Genomic DNA, 22,991 nt, shown 5'->3' with positions numbered 1-22,991 from the left:
AGGAGAAATCTTAAAAACAAATTTGCTGCTGGAAGTCCAAGGTCCAGCATGCCTTAATGTCGAATATTTATGTAACTATATTTATTGCACAAAAGATGAAAAAAAAAACTATTATTCATACCTTTTCTTCAATTTGGAGTTCAATACGTTAATCTCTGTGCTAGTGCAAGTGTTAGGCATATGTTGATAAGGAAATAATATTGTTTCTTGCATACTTTGGAGAATGTCTAAATTGGATGGTATAAGCATGCATACACACACATCAGCTCACCCTAATTCATAAGACATTCTACGTTAGTAATCCTTCACTACCTTGAATTTTCAAAAACATTTCATCCTGATTATATTCTTTATTTCAGTATCAAGTGACAAAAACAACACATTAAAACCAAGCAAGCACATATGACTATATTTATGCTCTGAAACATCTAGGTACAAAGTTATAAAAAGAAGTAGCCTCCTACTTTTGAAGCAGTATAGAATTTTTTTAAAAAAATTTTTTACAAATCATTTTATAGTTCCTCTATTAAAACAAACCATTATATTCAATGTCACACAAATACAGGGATTTCAAAATAATGAGTAAGTTTTCCTTGATATTGGCTGTCATAGACAAGACCAGAACATACACTTTTTTCCTTAGTAATCTACACAGATGTTTTACAAACATCAGTTTTCAAATCACTGTCTAAGCAAGAAATGCACACCGTTGTTTCAAACTTGGCTGCAGCTTGCAGAAGCAACCTATCAGAATTCCTTTGAACTTTAAAGCCTCTGTAAGTTCCGACGTGTCCGACGAGGTTTTACATTTTCTTTCACTTCATCTTGCTCTAGAAGTGATGCTAGAGAAGAAAGGCTTGATGTTTCAGACTTGAATAACTTTCTGTCGAGTTTTTGAGCTGATTTACTTACAGCTGCTGTTCTTGTAGCATTGCCATCTTTTAAGGTATTTTCATTAGCAGATTTGGTCTTTGCCTTGCAAGGACGACCTCTTGGCTTATTTTTAGGTGGTTTTTCTGTTGATGGTGAGATGAACACGCTATCGTATGGATCAATGTCATTGCTTTTAGATCTGTATGAGGGCAAATCACTTGATAAAACATTTCCTACTGATTGTGAAGGTGTGTGCAGAGGACGAAGTAGATTCTTCGACTTGTTCCCGGCACCTGTTTCCTCAGGAGGATCGATGAATATTTCAGGAACTACTTTGCTCTTTCCTGCAGTACTTCTCTGTTGCTTTTTCTGCCTCACTATATCTCCTTTTGATGTCTTCTCTGCTGGCTCTTCTTTTGTCTTCTCTTTTGAACCTTCTACTGAATTTTGCACATCGTTGCTATCCCCGTCATCATCACTGTCAAATACCAAAGGTCGAACTTTCAACCTTCCAGCAGGTTTGATCTCATCATAATCAAAATCTGCCATCTTGGTACTGCTCTGAAGGATCCGCAAAGGTTTCATCTGACTATGTGGAGTTATGCATACTTTACGAACAGGTGTTACTGGTGCAGCCTCACAATTATCTGTACTTGCACTTGACAACATGGCTGCATCACGTAATGCTGAAAGACAAGTTACAAAAGATGTTATTTTATTTCCTCTTAGTGGAGGATAAACATATTTCACAGAATAAACTATATTTTCAAAATATGCATTAACAGAATACTTTTTCCAGTATGGTATTATTAGGGACGATGCAAGAATAATGACCGAATTGTATCACTTTGTGTTTTGGAAATATTTTATCTAAAACTTCCTGTTGATCATATTGAGTATTTATTATATGTAATTTTAAAGCTAATTTATTGCTTATTTATTAGATGTAATTTTAAACCTAATTTATTGCTTAATCTATGTGCCATAAAACAGTTTTTCTAACCCTTGATTTACATCGATTCTAGACTATTTCATATCACTGTCTAAGCAAGAAATGCACACCATTGCTTCAAACTTGGCTGCAGCTTGCAGAAGCAACTCGAAATGTCATTAAAGCATGGGGTGAAGGAAGCGTTTTTGTAAAGTGCACAGGTAGTTTGAAAAATTCCATACCGGTGATGTGAGTCTCGAAGATGATGAGGGTCATTGGCATCCATTGGAAGGTGACAATGAACAACTGACAAGATGATCTGCTAAAAAAATACACAAGAGGTTGCAGAAGAACTTGATATTAACTAATTGATCGCCATTTGAAGCAATTTGTAAAGATGAAAAAACTCTATAAGTGGGTACCTCACAAATTGAAACAAGAACAAAAAAAATAGCCGTTTTGAAGTGTGCTCTGCACCCCTTTTGAATATCAATAACAACCCATTACTCAAACGTATTGTGATGGGCAGGGCTCGAAAAAGCCAGGTCACCATGGTGACTAAAAATTTCAGCTTGGCGACTGATCTATTGCTGTAATATTGCCATTTTTTAAGTTTCAGTGTACGAAAATTTGAAGATTCTAAGTTCAAATTGCAGTACAGCGTAAGTTAGCAAATGTTTTTTTTTTATCAACGTTGTGAACATTCTGTAGAATCAGTAACAATTTCTTACTCTTTGTCCCCCAACCCCCCATTTCCCGCTTTCTCACATAATTTAGCGATGTTTTGAATACGGTTATGCTCAGCTTATAGACTGATTGATTTGCTTTATTTTACTTCGCTTTTTGTGCCACTTTTGGTTAATTTGCAAAGATGGTAATGAATGATGATATTGATGAATGGACGTTCACAAACATCCAAGCCCAGTCCGGGATTCGAAACCGGGACCCCTGGCATCGTAGCGCACTGTGCTAACCACTCCGCCACAAGGGATGGCTCAGCTTCTTATAGTATCCACAATTACTAGTAGGTGGTTTCCTGATGCCTGATTTTCAGAACTGGCACCTAGCTCTGAAGAAGATTTTTCGAGCACTGGTGATGTGTAACAAAAATTGGATCCTATACGACAATATGATGTTCAGTACAATGGTTAGATCAAGACGAAGCTCCTAAACATTTCCCAAAGACAACATTGCATCAAAAGAAGGTCATGGTGTCTTTTTGGTAGTCTGCTGCATGCAATACAACTTTCTGAATCCTGGCGAATCCATCACAGCAGAGAAGTATTGTCAAAAAATCGATGAAATTCACCAGAAACTTTAACATCTGTGTCTAGCATTGGTCAACAGAAAAGGCGCAATCCTTGTGCATGACAATGCTTGACTGACTTGCAGAAACTGAACGAATTGGGCAATGAAAGTCTGCCTCACCCACCATACTCACTGGACATTTTGCAAACCGACTACAACTTCTTCAAGCATCTCAACAACTTCCTACAAGAGAAACACTTCAACAACCATGATGCTGCCGAAAACGCCTTCCAAGAGTTAGTCAACTCCAGAATTTTATGCTACCAGAATAGAAAAACTTGCCCTTTATTGGCCAAATGGGTTGATTGTAATGGTTTTTATTTTGATTAACGAAAACAAGTTCTGACCAAGTTGTAGCATTTCAAAGTTGTCATTCAAAATCTGCCATTATTTTTACATCAACCTCATACCTCATATGTACAGAAGTTTTATCTTTAAGTATCTTATATACTTATTTAATTCATAACAACTGAAAATAGATACAATCATCATTGAAATATTACACTATGAGCAAAACCAGAACTCACAATAAAATAAAATAATCCTTGCTGATTTTCTAACAAAGCCTAACCAAATGTAGTTTTCAAGGTTTACATCAAAAGGCGTAATAAGATTGATAAAATATACTGAAACTGTTGATGAATTAATTTTAAGTGATTAAGGCAAAATAGAAACCAGTATAAATGTGAAGTTGCAGGGAAAAGGACATATACTTTCTTGCAAAAAATGTCTGGGATTAAAAATTATAAGGTGTATTTTATGGCTTTGTAAGATTTAAACAAAAGAAACCAAATGATTCATTGAGTAAGTGAGGGAGGAGGAAGGGGGGGGGGCTTAACACTTCATAGTAGAAATGCAACCTACAAATGTGTTTGTATGGTAATGGACACTTCTAGGCTGTAACAACCCTACTGAAAGAGAATGATGTTTATAGAACCCAGAAGTGTCCATGATATTAGAGATGTTCAAAAAAAAAATCTTGATTTTGAATTATGCAGTATCTATCAAAAATCTAGGCAAAAGCAAAACGATAACAAAATGCTCTTGTTAAAAACTGACAAGGATAAATATAACCCACTTAGTCTAAGATGGAGGATGGATTTCCATGGTCTTCCTCTTTCTAGAAGTAACTATTCAAGAACTTCATTTGAATAAAAAAATAAATATTTCTGATCAGAGTCTGACATCCTAGAGGGCCTCCCGATGGCGCAATGGTAGCGTCGTCGCCTTGTAATCAAGGGGTCCCGGGTTCGATTCCCGGTGGAGGCACATAGTGGTTCGGATTCCACTTTAAACTGTAGGTCCAGTCCCGATTAGCCTTACTGTGCATAAAGTGGACTTAAAACAACAAATCAATCCAATCCAATCTGACATCCTAGCCAATTAATTAATTCAACTGAAAGTTATTTCATTCATCCAATTTCACTAAAGAGCACATACATGGGCGTACCCAAAAGAAACCGAATTAATTTTGTGGTTGGCAGAGCTTTTGTAGTACCATGTTTAGCCTCTAGGAGCGCATAGAGCGAACTTTCCTGAGTCCGTAAGCCAAGTGCCGTCGCTGAAGCAGGTCAGTGTTTGAGTGGTTTTCCAGTTTCAAAAATGGTGAAATGCCAATTGATGACAAACCTCGTTCTGGTTGTCCTTCCATGGCCCAAACACATGACAATGTTGAAAAAATTCGTGAAATCATCAACAAAGATCGACGACGGACCATTGAACAAATTGTGGAGCTGTCGGGAGTGACTTGGAGTTCAGTGCAGCGAAGTTTTGAAACAATTGCGCAACAGTGTGTCCCGGCTCACACAGCACTGTCTGTACGGCAATTCTTGACCAAAAATGGTATGACCCCTGTTCCTCACCCGACCTTGCCCCATGCGACTTTTTTTGTTTCCTAGAATGAAAGGAGACATGAAAGGAAAGCATTTTGCTGATGTTGCTGAGGTGAAGAAAAAAACGACAGAGGTGCTGTCACGCATCACAAAAGATGACTTTAAAAAATGTTTTGAAAAATGGAATCAAAAATGGACAAGTGTCTTAATGCAAGTGGAGAGTACTTTGAAGGGGATTGAAGGTTTGTACTTAAATTGTGAATAAATAAGTTCACAAAAAAATTAGTTCGGTTTCTTTTGGGTATGCCCACGTATGTATATAACCAGGACCTAAGGTTTGATGCTAAAAATGAGAAAAAAAAATATTTTTCACGTTCAAAATTTGCATTGTAAAATTTAAAGTGTGTCTGGCAGTACATTATTTATAATGTGCATTTAATAGTTCATGTCTAGTCAGATTTATTTTCATACACTGAATGCATTTTTTTCCTGCATTCTCTTCATAATGCACAAGGCAGTAGTTGTTCTAATTCTAAATGACTTATTTTAAGTAGTAGTACATCAGCTGAAACAAATACTGCATGCAATTCCAATCAAGAAGTATAAAATTTAGAAAGACCTAAGGAAGAACACTGTAGTTAGCTATGCATGAGTTACAAAAAAAAAGTATTAAAGAAGGTGCTCAATTCAATTATAAAAGAAACCTGTAAAAAAAAAAGTGCATCCAACTTTTCAGCTCCACTCGCAAATCTTTCATTGGCCTAAGTCATTTCACAATAATGAATTATTGCACACATAGGCAACAATACAAAAAGTATTTTCGTCTTGTATTTTTATGTTATGTTGATTTTCTACCAAATTTAGCTCATCACGATGATGAGGATGAATGCTAATTAGATAAGGCTTTCACATGCCAACCCTCAGACTCCAACTTGAAACCATCAATGGCAAGATTGTGAGTCCAGCACTCAATGCGTTTGGCCACAGAGCTAGCAGGAAAGAAAGAAAAAAAATGTTGTACAGGTGTGTATATGTGTATATTGAGGAAAGAGATTATGAGAAATTGAGCTTAGTATTTGTGCTATAGTTACAATGTTCAGTACTTAACTCTGATAAACTTACTATTAATTTTTCGGCATAAGTTTTGTACAGCATCAAAACCCCGAGGCACGCCAACAGAAGGAAGCTCTACGCCCGCACGAGAACGACAAAAAGTGAAAGGACTGCTTTAACGAGCGCCGGCAGAAGCGCAAACGGAAGAAGAAGGAACCACGCCAGCTGTATCAAGACAGTTCACGCCTGACGAAACCACCAGACGAGTGGCGAAATTGATCGCTGAAAAAGAACTTAGGCGGAAAAATGAATAGTAAGTTTATCAGAGTTAATTACCTATCTCCACATAACCACCAAACTGATATCTTTAGATACAATTTGTTCAGTACTGTATTTATAATGAAATTTAAGAGTTCATATTTAAATGCAGGAATATACATGTATGTCCACGAAGTGGCTCATATATCAATTAATCTGTATTGACTAACTGTGTAAAACTTCATATGGGTTTCAGAGGGTTCTAGGAAACTAAGACAGAATGTCACCTTTTGATGACTGGAAAAATGATATACCTGAAATTCTGAGAATTATATCTACAACTTACCTTTAGTTGATTCTTCCTCCTCCTTAATTGCAAAGTGAAGAGACAGTTGTTTTTCCAGTGCAGAATGAAAGAGATGAATCTGTGCCTCCCACAAATTACTCAGAATGCTCAAAGCTTCCAAATTGTAAAACTGTGCATCTGTGAATCTTCCACGGAAGCCAAGATACTCACTGTACGCAAGCAGCACCTTGGCATTGGTGATCTCCAGGGGAATTTCTAAGCAGCTCCTTGATATCTCAACCTTTTTTGTTTGGGCTCCGAACTCCAGATCCCACGCATGAGAAATACTTGCAAGAATATGTTTACGTTTCAGCATCAAGTGGTTGTACACGGTAAGAGCACCTTTAAAGAAAGAAACTGCCTTTGTGTTGTCGCCCCGTAAGGAACTCAACTGCGCTTGTATCAGAATGCTTCTGAGCACCTCGTTCTGGTGGACAACGTTGGTGCACCGATAGCAACTGCATTTGCGTGGATGAAAGATGAAGTTCGGCATTTTGAACAGTGGGTGTTCAAGAGATGGAGATCCTCTAAGTTCTGCAGTTGAAGCAAGTTTCTTTCTGTTTGGCACTTCTCTCACCTGTTCGGTCCAGTCATTAACCAGCTCTTTCACAATACACGCTGTTGGCATTAAAAAATTATCTGGATCATCATTGACTTCTGTTGTTTTTAACTTTGCCATCAACTCTGATTTTTGTACAAGTTCCTTGGCTGCTTCCTTTTCATCACACTCTAACACCTTTGCCAGCCCAAGCAATTTTACTTGACAATCATCGACATTGTGGCATAAGATATCCACGTCAGCCAATATAGAAAGAAATTGTGCAGTTCTGCAAATAAGGAAGAGGTAACAATAATAACACACTACCATGTAGCAGTTAAAAATAAATTGTCGATCATGCAATTAAGAAAAAATCAGTACACCACACATAGGAACTAATAATAATACAACTGTACTTGTAGTAGGGTTAACATATGTAGGAAAAATACATAGAAAATAATTGCTAATTTAAACGTCTATTTACAATAACTCTCACTTTAAATATACCCCAATATGTAAGGTGAATAAAATATCATTATAAATGATCTAGTATTAACTGCATTCCACAATAGACCAAAGTGAACAAAAAATATGTAGTAAAGTTGCACTAAAACGAGGCTGATACTTTTTTTGGGGGAAAAATAACACTGTACTAGCAAAGCAGTGTTGCCAGCTTACAGAAGAAATTTCTGAAAATCACGTCAGGCACCAACCCTATTGACACTGGATATTCTTTGATGACATGCAATGCCAATCACCAGTATTTTTTTTTAAAAAAAAGGGGGGATGTGCTAAATTTTGGAAAACCATAATTTTCAGGTAATTTGAAAATTGGATGTTTCCTGCTGGACACCTAATTGTCACATGTTGTGAAGACATTATTTTGTTTTGTACTTCTCTAAATTTATAAATGATAAGTATTGTTATTAGTTCTATGAATCAGAACACACAAACTGCAAACATTTGATGGCACAAAAAAAGATGTGAAAAGGGTTGGCATATAATAGCTGCAACATTACATACACATGATATGAACATACTAGACCTGAGTTGATACTGGTATTTTAACCTATACCTCTTTTTTAAATTTTATCAGCAATGACCTACTGATATTTTTCTATGGTATGTGTATCTTGCAGGGTCTGAAACATGCCACATTACTCTGTTGCAGTGTAAATATCCTGTAAATTATGCAAAATGCATAGTTCCTCATCAATTTTTAACCAGTGGTGTATGGTAAAATGGATTTTCTGATTAATTCTAAAAAAATTGATGTGGGACACACTTTGTCCCAGTAGTTGATAAAATTTAATAAGTGACTATGGGAAATAACTGTGGTTCAGATAATGTTCTGGACATTCATGTTTGTATTGATACATGAGCTTTAAAGTGTGGCATGAGTAATTTGATTGCTGTTGACACTATTTATTTTGAAAAGTATATAATTTCATATTTCACACTTAAACACCTGTGTTGAGGCTCTTAACCCTCGCATTACCAAGCGAGGTATTCTGACTACCCCCGGTTGATTTTTCCCTATAATAATTTAACTGAAGAGCTGCATACTTGTGGTTTCATGACTCTGTCCTAAAATGATTGAAATTGTATTCACACTCGTGACTGACAATTTTTTTTTTTGTTTTTATAGTTATTATTGACGGGATATATTGGTGGGGTTGTAAGACTAACCTGCTTGGTATGAAATGTCTTATCTTCTTATTTGTCAAAAATGAAGGATTTACGAAATATGTCTCTCATTCATCTTCGTTATTTAATTTTTCCATTGTTGAGTTTTACCATACATCCATTGTTTAGCTCAAATAACATATATTGTTCTCTATTGTGTCAGGTTACTATTGTTGAGTTGAATTAGAGCGCGCATACATGGCAATGCTGCACTAGTGTCACCATACGGTGTTTATGTTCAGTTTAAATACTTTTAATAATTTGAAAAACTGTATTTCAATACTAAATAAAGATATTCATTGAAAATAACAAGAATCTAAAAACAAATATTACACTAAATCACAAAATTTTATTGGGGTAGTCAAAATACCCTGCTTGGTAAAATACAGGTATCGAAAAGCTTGGCAACGGGAGGGTTAATGCCTCGACATCTAAGGGTTAAAGGACTGCAATTTTAATATTTTGATTATCTCATATGCATGTAAATGTAGATGTAGATGTAGAAAATCCTCAATTTTATGTTCTTGGTCTATACATCATGGTACACTTCTGTTCAGATAAACTGGCACACCCGTTTCAGTTAAAGTACAACTTCGGAGGCGATCGAGCGTGCCAGTACAGCCAAAGTAAATGTTTGGAAACAGCACTCTGCAGTGGTGCTTACCACTAAAGTTTTTCACCGCATGCAGGGAATTTTCTGAAAGGAAATGGTTACAGGAAAGCTTTGCATTGTAATTATTAATGCAATACAGTGTCCAATTCTACAAGCAAACTGAGGGGGAAAAATTCGAAAAAAAAAAGAAAAATGTTCGAAAAACTCTGTATCCCACAACTAATGTTAAAAAAAATCTGCCTCAATTCCTTCTCTTGGGGGAAATCTCATATTTATTTGAAAGCAGAAGGGAGTGAATGCTGGTTCCATTACCCCCTTCCCATAGCTTAATGTAAGAGCAACGTTGACGTTTCCCAGGGGACCCAGGTTCGAATTCCGGCCTGGGCATTGCGAGTTTTCCTTCATCAATTTTCTTATCCTCATTGTCGCGATTAGCCAAAAGTGGAAGAAAAGCGATACTTGTCACACCTTCACATGTATACTAAAGATAAAAAAAGACAGAACTGAAAATCATGTATAGTTTTCAAGAAATGGTGGATTGTTGCTGCGTGCTGCTGCTCAAAATATGGACCATCCTTCCTCAATGGGTATACATGTGGTGGTCGAAATTTTGATCAGTTGTACACTGAAGGTTGAGAGATGTTTTATATCAGATGATTTTAAAAGAAAAACTCAACATGCATTGTTTTTTTTTTCCACTAAATTTGATCCACGGTTGCAGACAGATGAACAAAAGGAACGTATCTTCAAATCAGAGATCATTTTATCCCTCCCCTATTCGCCTAAGGATTTCTTGTTTCCAAGGCTAAAAATAAACACTTAAAGGATATTGTTTCCAGATGATAGAAAACATTAAAGAAAATTTGTTAAGGAGATGTAAGGTCTATTCCACACAAGGATAACCAGAATGCATTCAAGCAGTGGAAGAAACACTGAGAGTGCCGTGTGGATTCACAGTGTACTACTTTGAAGGGTATAAGTGATTCAGTTGCACGAGAAATTAATAGAGAGATATTCAGTTTCTTCTTGGGCAGACTTTGTAAAACAAAACTCTGGTGCACTGAAATGGTATAGTCCAATGGAATACATACTAACATTTATAAAAATATTCTGCACTATCCTACGTTATTACAGTGTTTTGTTATAGCTCGGTGTTGGTCAACATGTTAGCACTGCGCTAACATTGATTCATCTGTTTATATATCTATTGTAAAATATGAAAACTCTTTGAGATGCAGTCTAGCTCTTTTGTTTTGTTATGGTTGGAAAAATATAAGAGAGCGGAGCATTCCCTTGTTTTTAGGATCTGTGCAGTGATCCTGTCAACAAATTGTCAAAATGTTAACATGACGCTAACGTGTCAAGCAACCATGGGACTGCTTTTTTTTTTCAAATTTTTTTTTATTTTTTGTTTTTGTGAATTTTATTGGCAGTTTTGTGTTTAAGTGACTCTTTTCATGATGGACAATACTCATATCTTGCAATGGTTAATGGATGATAGAGACTATGAAAGTGCATGTGAGGAGCAATGCAATATTCTTTATTCAGAAGATAGTCATGTGGAGAATCGAAAATGAACATCAAACTCAAAGAAATGTTCATGGGTCACAGTACACAAGACGTGACGAAACAACAATGTGGTACATTCACATAATGAACAAAAAATGATATTAAGAACCAAAAAAGATGAACGAAATTTGAAAAATGGAGGTGTTAGCATTGTGCTAACATGCCGACATAGTCAACCAACCCCAGGTTAAAATCACACTTTTATGCACAGATAGGCTAATTGGGACTGTGATCCAAACCACTATGTACCTCCACCAGGTATTGAACCTGGGACCCCTTATTACATGTGCCATCAGAGAAGCCTACAATGTCTAAGTATCAGTTTCACGTCAGTCATAGAATATAGTACATGGTGTCAACATGCACTGGGTTCAAGATCTGTCTGCATTCGTTCTATATTTTGTTTAAGATTGAAGAACCAAAATAGGAGGTCGATAAAAATGTTCCATAACAATTCAAACTTCAAGATGTAGTTTTAGTGAAGGGACTAGATGCGCTGACTTCACATTACCCACTGAAGAGTGACTTGGCAGATCTCTAAACTTAAAGGGGTGTTGTGTCACAGAATTTTTAGTTTTCAGTTTTGATCATATGTTGTAATCTGGACTGGACTACAGTTTAAAGTGGAATCCAATCAACTGTGGAATTCATCTTCCTCAGGAATTGAACCTGGACCCCTTCATTACATGGTGCTTTGGGGAACATCAAACTAGAATTTTGCGTACATTGCCAAGTAGTGTAAAATCGGGAAAGTGTAAGTTTAACAAATAAAACATAAATTTCACAATACAGAAAATATCACATGTTGCAATGCAGTTTGTATCAAGAATATACAAGTCCATCATGATATGAAATTCTCAAAAAATGAAAACCTATGTACAAAGTTTGTTTTGTGTCCACTTTATGCACAGATATCCTAATTGATTGATTGATTTGGTTTATTTTACTTCGCATTTTGTGCCTCTTGGCTAATTTGCGAAGATGGGGATAAGTGATGAAATTGATGAATGGACATTCACAAACAACCAAGCTCGAGCGGGATTCAAACCCAGGACCCTTGGCATCGCAGCAGATATCCTAATTGTTACAACCTACAGTTTTAAACTGGAATCTGAACCTTCACCAGGTTACCCTTGATTACCAATGTTGAAAATCTGAGAACCAATAAATAAGAAGTTTACAATTATATGGCATGTTACAACATCACAGGGTGGCTGTCAGCATTTGCTGCTCAACCACATTCGTGTGGAAGATGCTTGTGTTCACAAAAAAATACAATATTCTTGTTAAACAAAATGTAAGCATTTATATAAAGAATAATTATAGGAGTGATTGCTTCCGAAGTGTCTCAGTTTATAGACCCCATGTAGTTGATGAAATCATGAAGTTTTCAGCACAGCAAGTATATCACATTACTCATTTACATCCACAAAATAACAAGAAAAAATGCAATACCTGTTAGAAAGAGCCAGCTTCTGAGAAAGAAGTAATTGCTCCTTTGCATAGCACCGTGCTTCTCGAGGTGAATCCAGTAGAAAATACTGTCGAGCAAGCCAAGATGTAACATCAAAAAGTAATGATAAGCCCTGCATATATGTATCCTGGTTGCCTGAAATAAGATTTTTTTTTTTAAAAAAAGTCAGATTCAGCTACAGGTATATACGAGTATTAGCATGAATGTTAAATGGACATTATCCATTGTCTAGTGCTTTTACCTATACTTATCTAACACCATGATTGGGAGAGATCTTCTCTCATCTTCAGGCGAACAATTAGGTTTATTATGGAAAAGGAACAAAACAAATTCCTGCTATTTCTAGAGGTCCTAGTGGATAGATCAAGGAATCAAATATCAGCAACTGCATGTACACTACACACTACAAATCAAACCATCCCAAGAGTACAAAAGAACACCAAAATCCACTGCCTAAACTCAAGGTCAAAACAAATCTGCTCAAATACAGAAACACATTATAGATACAATGAAACTCAATGGGTATTTGCCAACCATAACCAACAGACATCCGTAGCCAAGCATACGAACAGTGCGACATAAAAAATAACTCACAAGACACAGTATGCATATCATACCTCCCTGGGTTATCAGAAAATATAAGAAGAATTGGTTCAAAATTCCTACTTAGGACATCATTCAGCAGTAAGAAGACACTTAAGAAGCACACTATCGAACAACAAACCAGAAAACCCCATAGACGGTACCAAATCTGCATATATAGCATACCATGCGAATGCAGGCGAACATACATAGGAGAATCAGGACACACTGTACACAAGAGGATAGATGAACGCAAGTAGCACACATGCAAAGGTGAAATAGATAGGTTGAAAATAGCTGAACATGTACGGAATCATCACACGGAATTTAGTGAAACAACATAACAGTATTATACAAAGAACCATATTCGAAACACGAAAATCAAAGAAGTAGCCATCATAGCAATGGTCCAAAAGTCATCCCAGAACAGAATTCAAGCAAATTTGGTCCCCCCCCCCCTCCTCAGAAAATAGGAATGGTAGCCTAAGTGGAGCAAAAAGTAGAATAGAATTCTGGGGTGCACCATGGAGTAGTTAGAGCACCAGATAGTGATATCACAGGTCTGTCATAGGTTCGATATCCAGCACCAGAAAAAGAAATTTGTTCAACTGAATACAAGACAGGAGGTGCTCTCTTGAAACAAAGTGCTAGAGTAAGTATAGGTAAAAGCACTAGACATTAAGTATTGTCCAATTAACATAGCATTCTAATAAAGAACCATTCTCACTAAGATTCAGATTTATATGCTATATTTTGCATATTTTATATTCTACAATATGTAACAATATAATTGTTAAAAACAACAATAAACACACGAACAGCACAATAAAAACACTTTAAGAGTTAGCCCAAGCTTTCGATTCCATCTCGGAATCATCATCAGGGCTGGTCAAGAGATGATGAAGGGGACGTGGTTGAAGTTCTGCTGGCGCTACTTGCTGTATCTTCCGGAAGATGCTGTTGCGGTCTTGCAGTGTTGGTAAGTTCTTGTTTGTTGAGACTGATGGCTGAAGAAGATGGGTTTTTAAGCTTAACTGTGTTATACCATGCTAAATAAAGATTTTCACATAAATTGTCATTGAGATTATGTATTTGTCTTTTTGATCACGTGTGCATGTAACATCCCATTCAATTTTTCCTTTAGCCCATGCCAAAAATGAAACTCAATCCTGTGTTAATTGGTGCTTAGTTTTTGGGATGTGTTTGGCCACTCCAGAAGAACTTTCTTTCCTGCATATGTATCCTATGTGGTCCGTGATTCTGTCTTTTGCATTGGCCTATGTATTTTTTGTTGCATTCACATTTAACACTGTAGACGCCGGAGTTCATTAATCTTCATTTATCATGGCATGACACAGTTAAACTTCAAAACCCATCTCCTTCAGCCATCAAGCTCAACAAATAAGAACTTACCAACACGACAAGACCGCAATGGCATCTTGCGGATGATACAGCAAGTAGCGCCAGTGGAACTTCATCTGTGTCCCCTTCGTCATATCTCGACCAGCCCTGATGATGATTCCTAGATGGAATCAAAAGCTTGGACTAACTCAAAAGTATTTTTTATTGTGCTGTTCGTGTGCTTTCTGTTATTTTTAACAAGTATGTTGCCGGCATGTGACGTAAGAAGTTTTTTAATGTCATATAACAATATAATATACAAATTCTCATTCATCTTCATCATTGTAATTAAAATATCTATCTCCTTTCAATGATTTTACATCACTTTTCTGTTTGCTTAGGTTAAATGCAACAACGAGGGTGACTGATGATTAGATGAAGGATCAAAGACACTGAAACCAGGTCCAAGCCAAAACTGGAACCTAGAACCTAGTGGCAGGAATGCGAGTCGAGCACTTGGTGAGCAGGCCGGCAAATGAAACAGGTGAGAGAACAAAAATGAATATTTAATAGACAAGACTAAAAAAACCTTTTGCTACTGTGTGCCTGTTAGCCTGAATTATCTCCTACACTCTCTGCACATTTACTCTTATCACATTCTTGATTAAGGAGACAGGTTGGTTGGTCATGATTGATAACTTTTGAACATCCTTAACATAATTTATCACTCTAATTGTGTACTGCTTTATGCAACAAACACTTCTCATAGCAAACAGGAAACATTTCTTAGTGATTATATACTTAGCAGGATGTTGTACACAACAGTGCACTATTAAATGGTTGTGTGCCACTCAAGAACAGTTGTCATTTTCAATAATGAACTGTGAAGGAATTACCTAGCAGATGCTAAGCTATCAAGCTGGATTGCACTGGCATCTACTGATGGCATTATCATATTTCATATTAGTTTATGACATACTAAACGACTTTCCCTTGTAGTAACACAGAAGTTAAATTTTTAATATCTTCAGTCAATTTTTTAAATATTTTACTAAAGAGCAACCAGTTTTTTTTGTGTTGTCTGCAGGAAAACAATTCAATTTTATCTCATTGCACACTGTCAAAACAGAAAGGAAGAAATAATAAAAAAGGACCAAATCTGTATAAAAAATTATCTACACTTTTGCCACAACTTTTCTCAGGTTGGCCACACTGCCATCAGCGCTTGTGTGCTACAAGGTTGTACTTTTGTGGTCATGTGGCTGAGGTTTGATCTTAATCGCTCCATTTTTCTTTCTTTTGTTACAGTGTAAACATGGCCGCTCCACTGGCAGTGTGCACCAAGGAAGAACAGCCATGTTTACACTGTAAAAAAAGAAAGAAAAATTGAGTCATCAAACCTCAAGCCACGTGAGCACAAAATTACAACCTTGTAGCACACAAGCGCTGAAGGCAGTGTGGCCAACCTGAGAAAAGTTGTGGCAAAAGTGTAGATAATTTTTGACTTACCCTCGTATAAAAATAATTAGGGCTGAGCTGATACCGATACCGTGGTATCGAAAAGTATCGGTTCAATTTTTTTCGCCGATACCATCTGATACCAAAGATTAATTGATTGATTTGCTTTATTTTACATCACTTTTTGTGCCGCTTTTGGCTAATTTGCAAAGATGGAAATGAGTGGTGATATGATGAAATTGATGAATGTACACTTACAATCATCCATGCCCAAGCCGGGATTCAAACCCGGAACCCCTGGCATCGTAGCGTGATGTGCTAACCACTCCACCACGGGGGCCGGCGATGATACCAAAGATTTTGAGTGGCTAGAGCGGCCAAGAGAAACAACTCAATTGTCAATATTTGTCCAGTTCAAAGGTTCGTTCACCCTGGGGTCCCGCACAAGAATTCCATGTACATTTCCGAAAATGATGCACCCTCCTGGGAAGCAGATGACAAGATCAAAGGCAGGGCTAAAGTGAAAGAGCTGCACCCAAACATGACATTGAAGGCATGGCCAACACCATCTGGAAATAATGGAAACCATTCATTGCCAATTCTTGCTCGCAAACTCTTGGGTTATGAATGTGACTTTTCAAAACCAACATTATTATAATATTATAATACTAGGCTCATTCCTGAGTTCCTGGGAAAGGGATAAATGTCGCTGTGGGAGGGAGGGTTGTGGATTTTCTTCATGTGCTCTTACCCTTCTGTGTGACTGCTGCCCGATGCCGACACTGCAGTGACTTGTTTTTTATTGCAAATGACAGAGAATAATGGACAGCAAGGCATATACAGAGCTGTCTAATGAGCATTAAATATATATATATATATATGTATTTGTGCATATTTTTACGTCGTTTTCCTCCTTCCCAGGTTAACCCAAATGATAAGAATGTTGTTTACATTTGTATTTATTTTTTGCATTCCTTGTGCAAGCTGTATGCTATATGCACTACATACATTTTATTTTACACACTATAATTTTCTCTGGCAGGTACCGATTTTTTCTGTGTATCTGCAACACTTTAACAATGCTTGCAACATTTCAAAAACTTCTTCTTCTTTTCTTTTACATCCACTGGGGGTAGAAAGAAGTTCACATAAAATGTCAGGACATTTTGAGTGATATAATGTTATATGAGAATAATTTAGGAGTGTTTGATATCATTAATACTAATGTGATGTGATGAGTTTTGTGACTGTGAGTAGCCTTTGATATTTTACTGGAATTATACAAGTATCGGTATTGGCAAATGGTGGTATTGGCTCAGCCCTAAAAATAATGTAGTAATATAATCTGTGTGTTCCATAACCATCTCATTTTGATCTGAATATGCATGTAGTTTGATTACATTGGAAGGCGAAAAAGAAAAGAAACTTACACCATGAATTATTCCTAATATTGAAAAAGTAGTGTAATTTGGAGAAAGCATTGGCACCAGCTTCAAGTGATCCATATCTATCCTCATCTTCTAATGCTGGCACAAATTTCTTTGGTAAAGTTAGATAACGTCCAAGTAGATACTGAGCTTCAACGTGCAGCAGCAAAAGACTTGAATTAGGAAACTTCTTAGGAAGGGATTCTAGAACTTTGTGTAAAAGACTGCAGCCTTCATCTAGCTGTAAAAAACAAACATGATTACTATCATTACTAATAAACTAATAAAATATTGGAGTAAACTCACCAACAAATATTTCACACATTCTTACTAATTCTAACAAGTGATAAAATCCAGCCAGAGAAACAACTGAAACTTAAGAGAACATTAGGTTCAGTACGAGGGTCGGACATAAAGTCTTTATCATCGTAATGAAAAACAAGACTGAAGCAAATGTTGTGTTTTTCATGTAAGCACACATCCCTCTAGTGTCAGCCCAACAAAACTAGCCAGCACCCTAGTCCTTCGGAACATTGCTGGAGCGTCGCTTCCAAGATGGCTGCCCCAGTGATTTGTTTCCTGTTTTTGAAGGGAAATAACGTGAAGGCGATCCATGCGGAACTGATCAGTGTGTATGGCAAAAGTACCCCTTCCTATGACAGTGTGGTAAAGTGGCACAGGCACTTTCAATGCAGAAGCACACAGCGTCGCCACCTCCAAAAAAGGGAAAGATGCAGAAGTAATCGGGAAAGGAGATACTGAGCATTCTTTGGGACTGCCAGGGTGTGCTCCTCACAGATTACGCTCGGAAGGGTCAAACGATCACAGGAAGGTACTACCAGAACCTCTTGTCCAAGTTACAGGAGGCCATCAAATCACAGCATCGAGGAAAGCTCGACAAGGGTGTTTGTCTGCTCCATGACAATGCACCAGTTCAATCTGCACAGCAGACTGTGACACATGCACCTGCGTTAGGTTTCAAAATTCTACCCCACCTGCCCTATTCACCCGACTTAGCCCCCAGTGACTTCTTTCTCTTTCCTCGCATGAAGAGCTCGCAGCATGGAAGTCGTTCCCGAGACGACTACGAGGTGATTGCTGAGATGGAGCACTTCTTCGGAATCTCCAACAGCTCATCCACCACTGGGAGAAGTGCATCACTCTGTGTGGTGCATATTTAGAGAAGGACTAACCCCACCCCAGGCATTCATGACACCAGCTCAATTTCATCACTACGATAATAAAGACTTTATGACTGACCCTCGTAGAATCTTGATTATATGTTCTTTGTGGATTTATAAAGAAAGGTCTTGTCATGTAAGAAAATGTAAACTCTGATAAAGACATACGAAACCAAACTTCATGGTGCAAAGAGCCCACTCAGAAGAAATATTGAATATGCAATGTGGGAAATTGAAAAACCCAGGAACATAAAATTTGATGCATGTTAGAAATGTTGAGGGGATGAGTATTGTAAGTATATTTTAAGGTTGAGAAAGTGAGAATAAAGAAGAAATAGTGTATATATATATGTGTGTGTGTGTGTGCGTGCACCCACATGCATGTGTCTGGTTCTCTCTCTCCACTCATGCCCAGACAACAAACCTTCATGATTTGCAAAGGTTAATTATATTTCATCCAAAACTGACATTATTGCAATAATAAAACAATATTTATATCTGTTAATCACACAGAAAGGTTCACTTCATTTCATGGGATAGGTAGATTAAAAATAATTGGCACAAAGGCTTTATTCCAATTTTTCAACATATAATCTAAATGCTGCAAATCTACTCTTCAAATTAATCAAATACATATTACTATTTTTAATTATTTTCAAAATAACTAACAAAAAATGCACAACTGTCATTCATAAAGGGACCAAACCTACAATCCTGGCATGCCATGCTAACATTCGACCTACTCAAGTACCACACCTACTTCTGATTCCAGCACAACTTAAGATCCCTTCACACTGATCAATTGCTCTCCCTACTGGCCAGTAACTAATGTTCCATCAATTGTTTGTGGAATGCGAGTGACTCGACAAACGTATCATTCTGTGGAGCCACCACTTGGTGTCAAGCATATCCAGATTAACAGATTCTACCACAGAAGTTCATGAGATTTTCTTGTCACTTAAACCTGTGAAAACTGATGATTTACTTACAAACACACAAAATATTCAAATATGCACTGTACAGTTCTAAAGCTGCTTAAAAGAACTCACGTGTACAGTCAGGAGCAAATTATGAATGTTAAAATTGCTGAAACTCACCTTTTTAGCAGCCAAAGCATGTAATAGTGAAAAATAAGAAGCAATACACAATGCAAGGTTATTCTTGAGGGGAGAGAGTAAATTTTAGGAAATTCAGCATGTTTTCCAAATGGTAGTTTTTTTTTCATGGACTTCATGTATGTTCTTGTGCAAGCAAAATTCGACATAGTAATAAGTAGGAAAATTACCTGATCTGATAACAAGCAGTGCCAACTTTTGCTCAGCCAATAATTTAAAAGTAGGATTTGGTCTGCATCCTTAAATCTTGCAGCAATCTCTTCAGATTTTGCCACCCAATGAGCTTCGGGTTCCAGTTTTGCACACTTCAGTAACTGGATTAGAGCTGAAATTGTACACCTAGGATTACTTACTACTGTATACATCTTGTGTTTTATACCTTCTACTTAGAAACTAAAAACTTCATGCAAGACTAATCAAAAAGGGGGCAATGTCACTTGCCTTCTTAACAGTGGATTAGGCAATGTATCCATGGTTTTAATATTTTCCAAATTTACAGTAAAAAAATATTTGTTTCATACACTGTAAGTAGATTTCATGTACTTTTTAGTTTGTTATTTCTTTTGGTTACTGCATACTGCATATACTGTATACATAAATATCTGTAAATTCCTCATTGTAGATTTTTATCTGAGTTAAACTCAATAAGTGAATAGCGTTCTTTATAATTCTATAACTTAAAAGGAGAGGCTACAGTTTGGGACAGTTTGTACTACAGTTTGTAGTGGTAGGATATCATATAAGTAATGATATGCTAAGGTATTAGCCATTGGCGAGAAAAAGCGTTTCAAAGTTTAGAAGCTTCCTAAACATGCCTCATGAGGTGAAGATATTGCCCGACTGCCCTGCCAAATGGGCTAATGGTTACATATCAGTTTCACGTACAAAAGGTTTTGGGTTTATTTACATTTAATTGCCCTGCTTTTTTATGAACTAGAACAACTACTTATTGCATTTTATTTAATCATTAATTGCAAGGAAGATGAAATAAAAGTTTATTTAAATTTTTTTGGGGGGGGAGAATACTTCTTTCTAATGATTTCTCAATTTTACTTATGAAAATGATTTTTCACGATACTTTTTTCAATTTTTTCATCATTTTACAAACATTTGCATATTAAATTATCCACACGTTATATTTGATGAAATATTACGTATAGCGAAAGGTATACATTTATTTTTTTTTGGAGAAAATAATAAAGAAACGAAACAGAATACTATTCACAATCAATGTATTTACTTACAAATATTTCTCGATGATTCACACAGCAAATATAAGATGAATTTTCACAATAAATAAAATGAATAAATAGTTGTTTGAGTTAATAAAAAAGAAAAAGCATAGGGGCAATTGAAGAGGGATCGAACCATGAACCTTTGGCATGTGAAACTGATACATTATCACTGGGACAACGGCCCACTTGGCAGTTGAATAACATCTTCGCCTCATGAGACACTCTTGGAAAACTTCAAAACTTTGAAGCACCTTTTCTCGGGCAGGTTAGTGTGCGCTAGTATCTTGGCATATCATTACCTGTAGGGTACCCTACCACTATACAAAGTTCCATCACAAACTCAATTTGCCAAGCCATAGCCTCCGCTTGTTAGTTAAACAAGTTAGTTGTTGTGGAAACATAATTTAAAAATAAATAATAGATATAAACACTTGCATCCTGGTTGTATTCACCTCATGATCATTTAACCTACCAGAAATATACATAAAGAACAAACATGTGCCTAAATAAAACAAAATATATTAATTTAAAGTAGCTGAATTAGCTATGTGGACTAATTAATTGCACCCAACAAAGGATGTATTACTGAAAGCTGTGCATCAATTGATGTGTCCTTGCACCTCAAAGCAATCTCGACTTCCACATAACTTTTCAGCAAGTAAAAATATTTTAAAAGAATTTAGTTTATGTATTTACTTGGTACGAAGAGATGGGAAGGGCAAAAATCAACTGATTTTCACACAAAGTCTAGCACTTCCAAGACTACATGTATGGATGCTCCTGTTCACATAAAGTGGTACACTTTATAGTAGGGATGGGCCGATATGAAATTTTGGCCAATACCGATAAAGTACCGATATAAAATTTACCGATACTGATCCGATACAAAATTAGAAATGGTCCTTGGAGAACCTGAAAAGTTAATTGATCACCTTAATAAATGTGTTTCAAGATGACTGCAGTGCAAAAAAATTTGCATATTTAGACATTTACTTTTTTAGAAAGTAGGGCATGGAGATTATCCATAAAAATTACAACAAAATGGCAGAATTTTGCAGTAAATTATCAGGTATTTATCGATATATCGGATCGGTAATTTTACCGATAAACTCATACACTGATATGCCTATATTGGCTGATACTGATAGAGTACCGATTTATAGAGTTGACTAGTGGAAGAATGTGCCACTTTATCTGAACAAGAGTGCACCATAAAACAGAACATATTTTAAAAATATAATTTTGATATGCAGATATAAATAAAAAGACTATAATTTAACATCTAATAGTCATACCTTTAAAAGAAACCTCCACATTTGAGAGCATCAACCCAAACTTGTAATAGACTATCCAAGTTTTAATTTTCTGCACATCACATGCATACATAGCAAACGTCTGTGCAGCAGTATATATACATTTCAAGACAGATGTAATATCTATTTCTTCAAGTACATCAGAATTAATCTCCTGAAAATAAGAGGTTTAAGAACTACAATAAAAGCAATATACAATAAATTTAATTTTAATGCTCCCAACATTAGTTTCTCATCATCATTTTTTAAATACTGTGACAGATGTCACTAGTTTAAGGTGAGCCTGTGGGGCAAATAGTTCAATTGTTCATCGATCAGAATAAACAAATTCATCAAGGATATGTTTTGTCACTGTTTAACCTTAATGTAAATTGCAGCATTCAGACTTCAAACCTCATACAGCATTCCTGTTTTAGTAAAAAAAAAAAAACACCATTTGCATTTGACATCAAACAACATTGTCAGTAATTTTATTAATATGTCCATTCATTTGGGTATCTTATTTCCATGTGAGACATCCATGTCATATCTCGGGCATAATTTTTTTCATCTATGTCGATGTGTAAATGGCAGTGAAGCTCACCCAGCCTCTCATCAATGAGGAACCTGGAGAGAAAAGGGGTGATGCCAGTAAGATGATTTACTTCCAAATCACCCAGTAATCTGAGTCTGAAAATTCATTTGCCTCATATATACAGGGTCCAGCAGCAAAACACAACAGGAGGGGTAAAATGGAGCAGGCTTCTCCGTGTTTGGAGTTAAATGGATGGAGGGGAAGATGCACAAATGATTCTGGCCAAACATTCTTTTGTTTGTGGTCCTTTTATAGTTTTGAGAACCAGTGGTAGGTAGATCACA

At 36.4% G+C, this 22,991-nt stretch overlaps 1 protein-coding gene across 4 annotated transcripts in view; it reads right to left on the bottom strand.

Moving 5' to 3' along the window:
* Positions 1 to 398: 398 nt before the first annotated feature.
* LOC146004300 (uncharacterized) overlaps positions 399 to 22,991 on the bottom strand; it is a 65,343-nt gene continuing 42,750 nt past the window's right edge. For all 4 annotated transcript variants that reach the window (XM_083143034.1, XM_083143041.1, XM_083143049.1 and 1 more), the window contains exons 11-16: positions 22,116 to 22,287; positions 19,756 to 19,910; positions 17,293 to 17,530; positions 12,463 to 12,616; positions 6,602 to 7,428; positions 399 to 1,559 (exon numbers count right to left, since the gene is read on the bottom strand). In XM_083143034.1, coding sequence (XP_082999160.1) covers positions 766 to 1,559; positions 6,602 to 7,428; positions 12,463 to 12,616; positions 17,293 to 17,530; positions 19,756 to 19,910; positions 22,116 to 22,287 — 2,340 coding nt within the window. In that variant the 3' untranslated portion in view covers positions 399 to 765. The remainder of the gene's footprint in view (positions 1,560 to 6,601; positions 7,429 to 12,462; positions 12,617 to 17,292; positions 17,531 to 19,755; positions 19,911 to 22,115; positions 22,288 to 22,991) is intronic.

This window comes from Lepisma saccharinum, chromosome 1, assembly GCF_977018435.1.
Source record: "Lepisma saccharinum chromosome 1, izLepSacc3.1, whole genome shotgun sequence".
Taxonomy (NCBI): Eukaryota; Metazoa; Arthropoda; class Insecta; order Zygentoma; family Lepismatidae; genus Lepisma; species Lepisma saccharinum.
The sequence above is the reverse complement of the archived record's forward strand: the minus strand, read 5'-3'. Positions and strand labels throughout refer to the sequence as shown.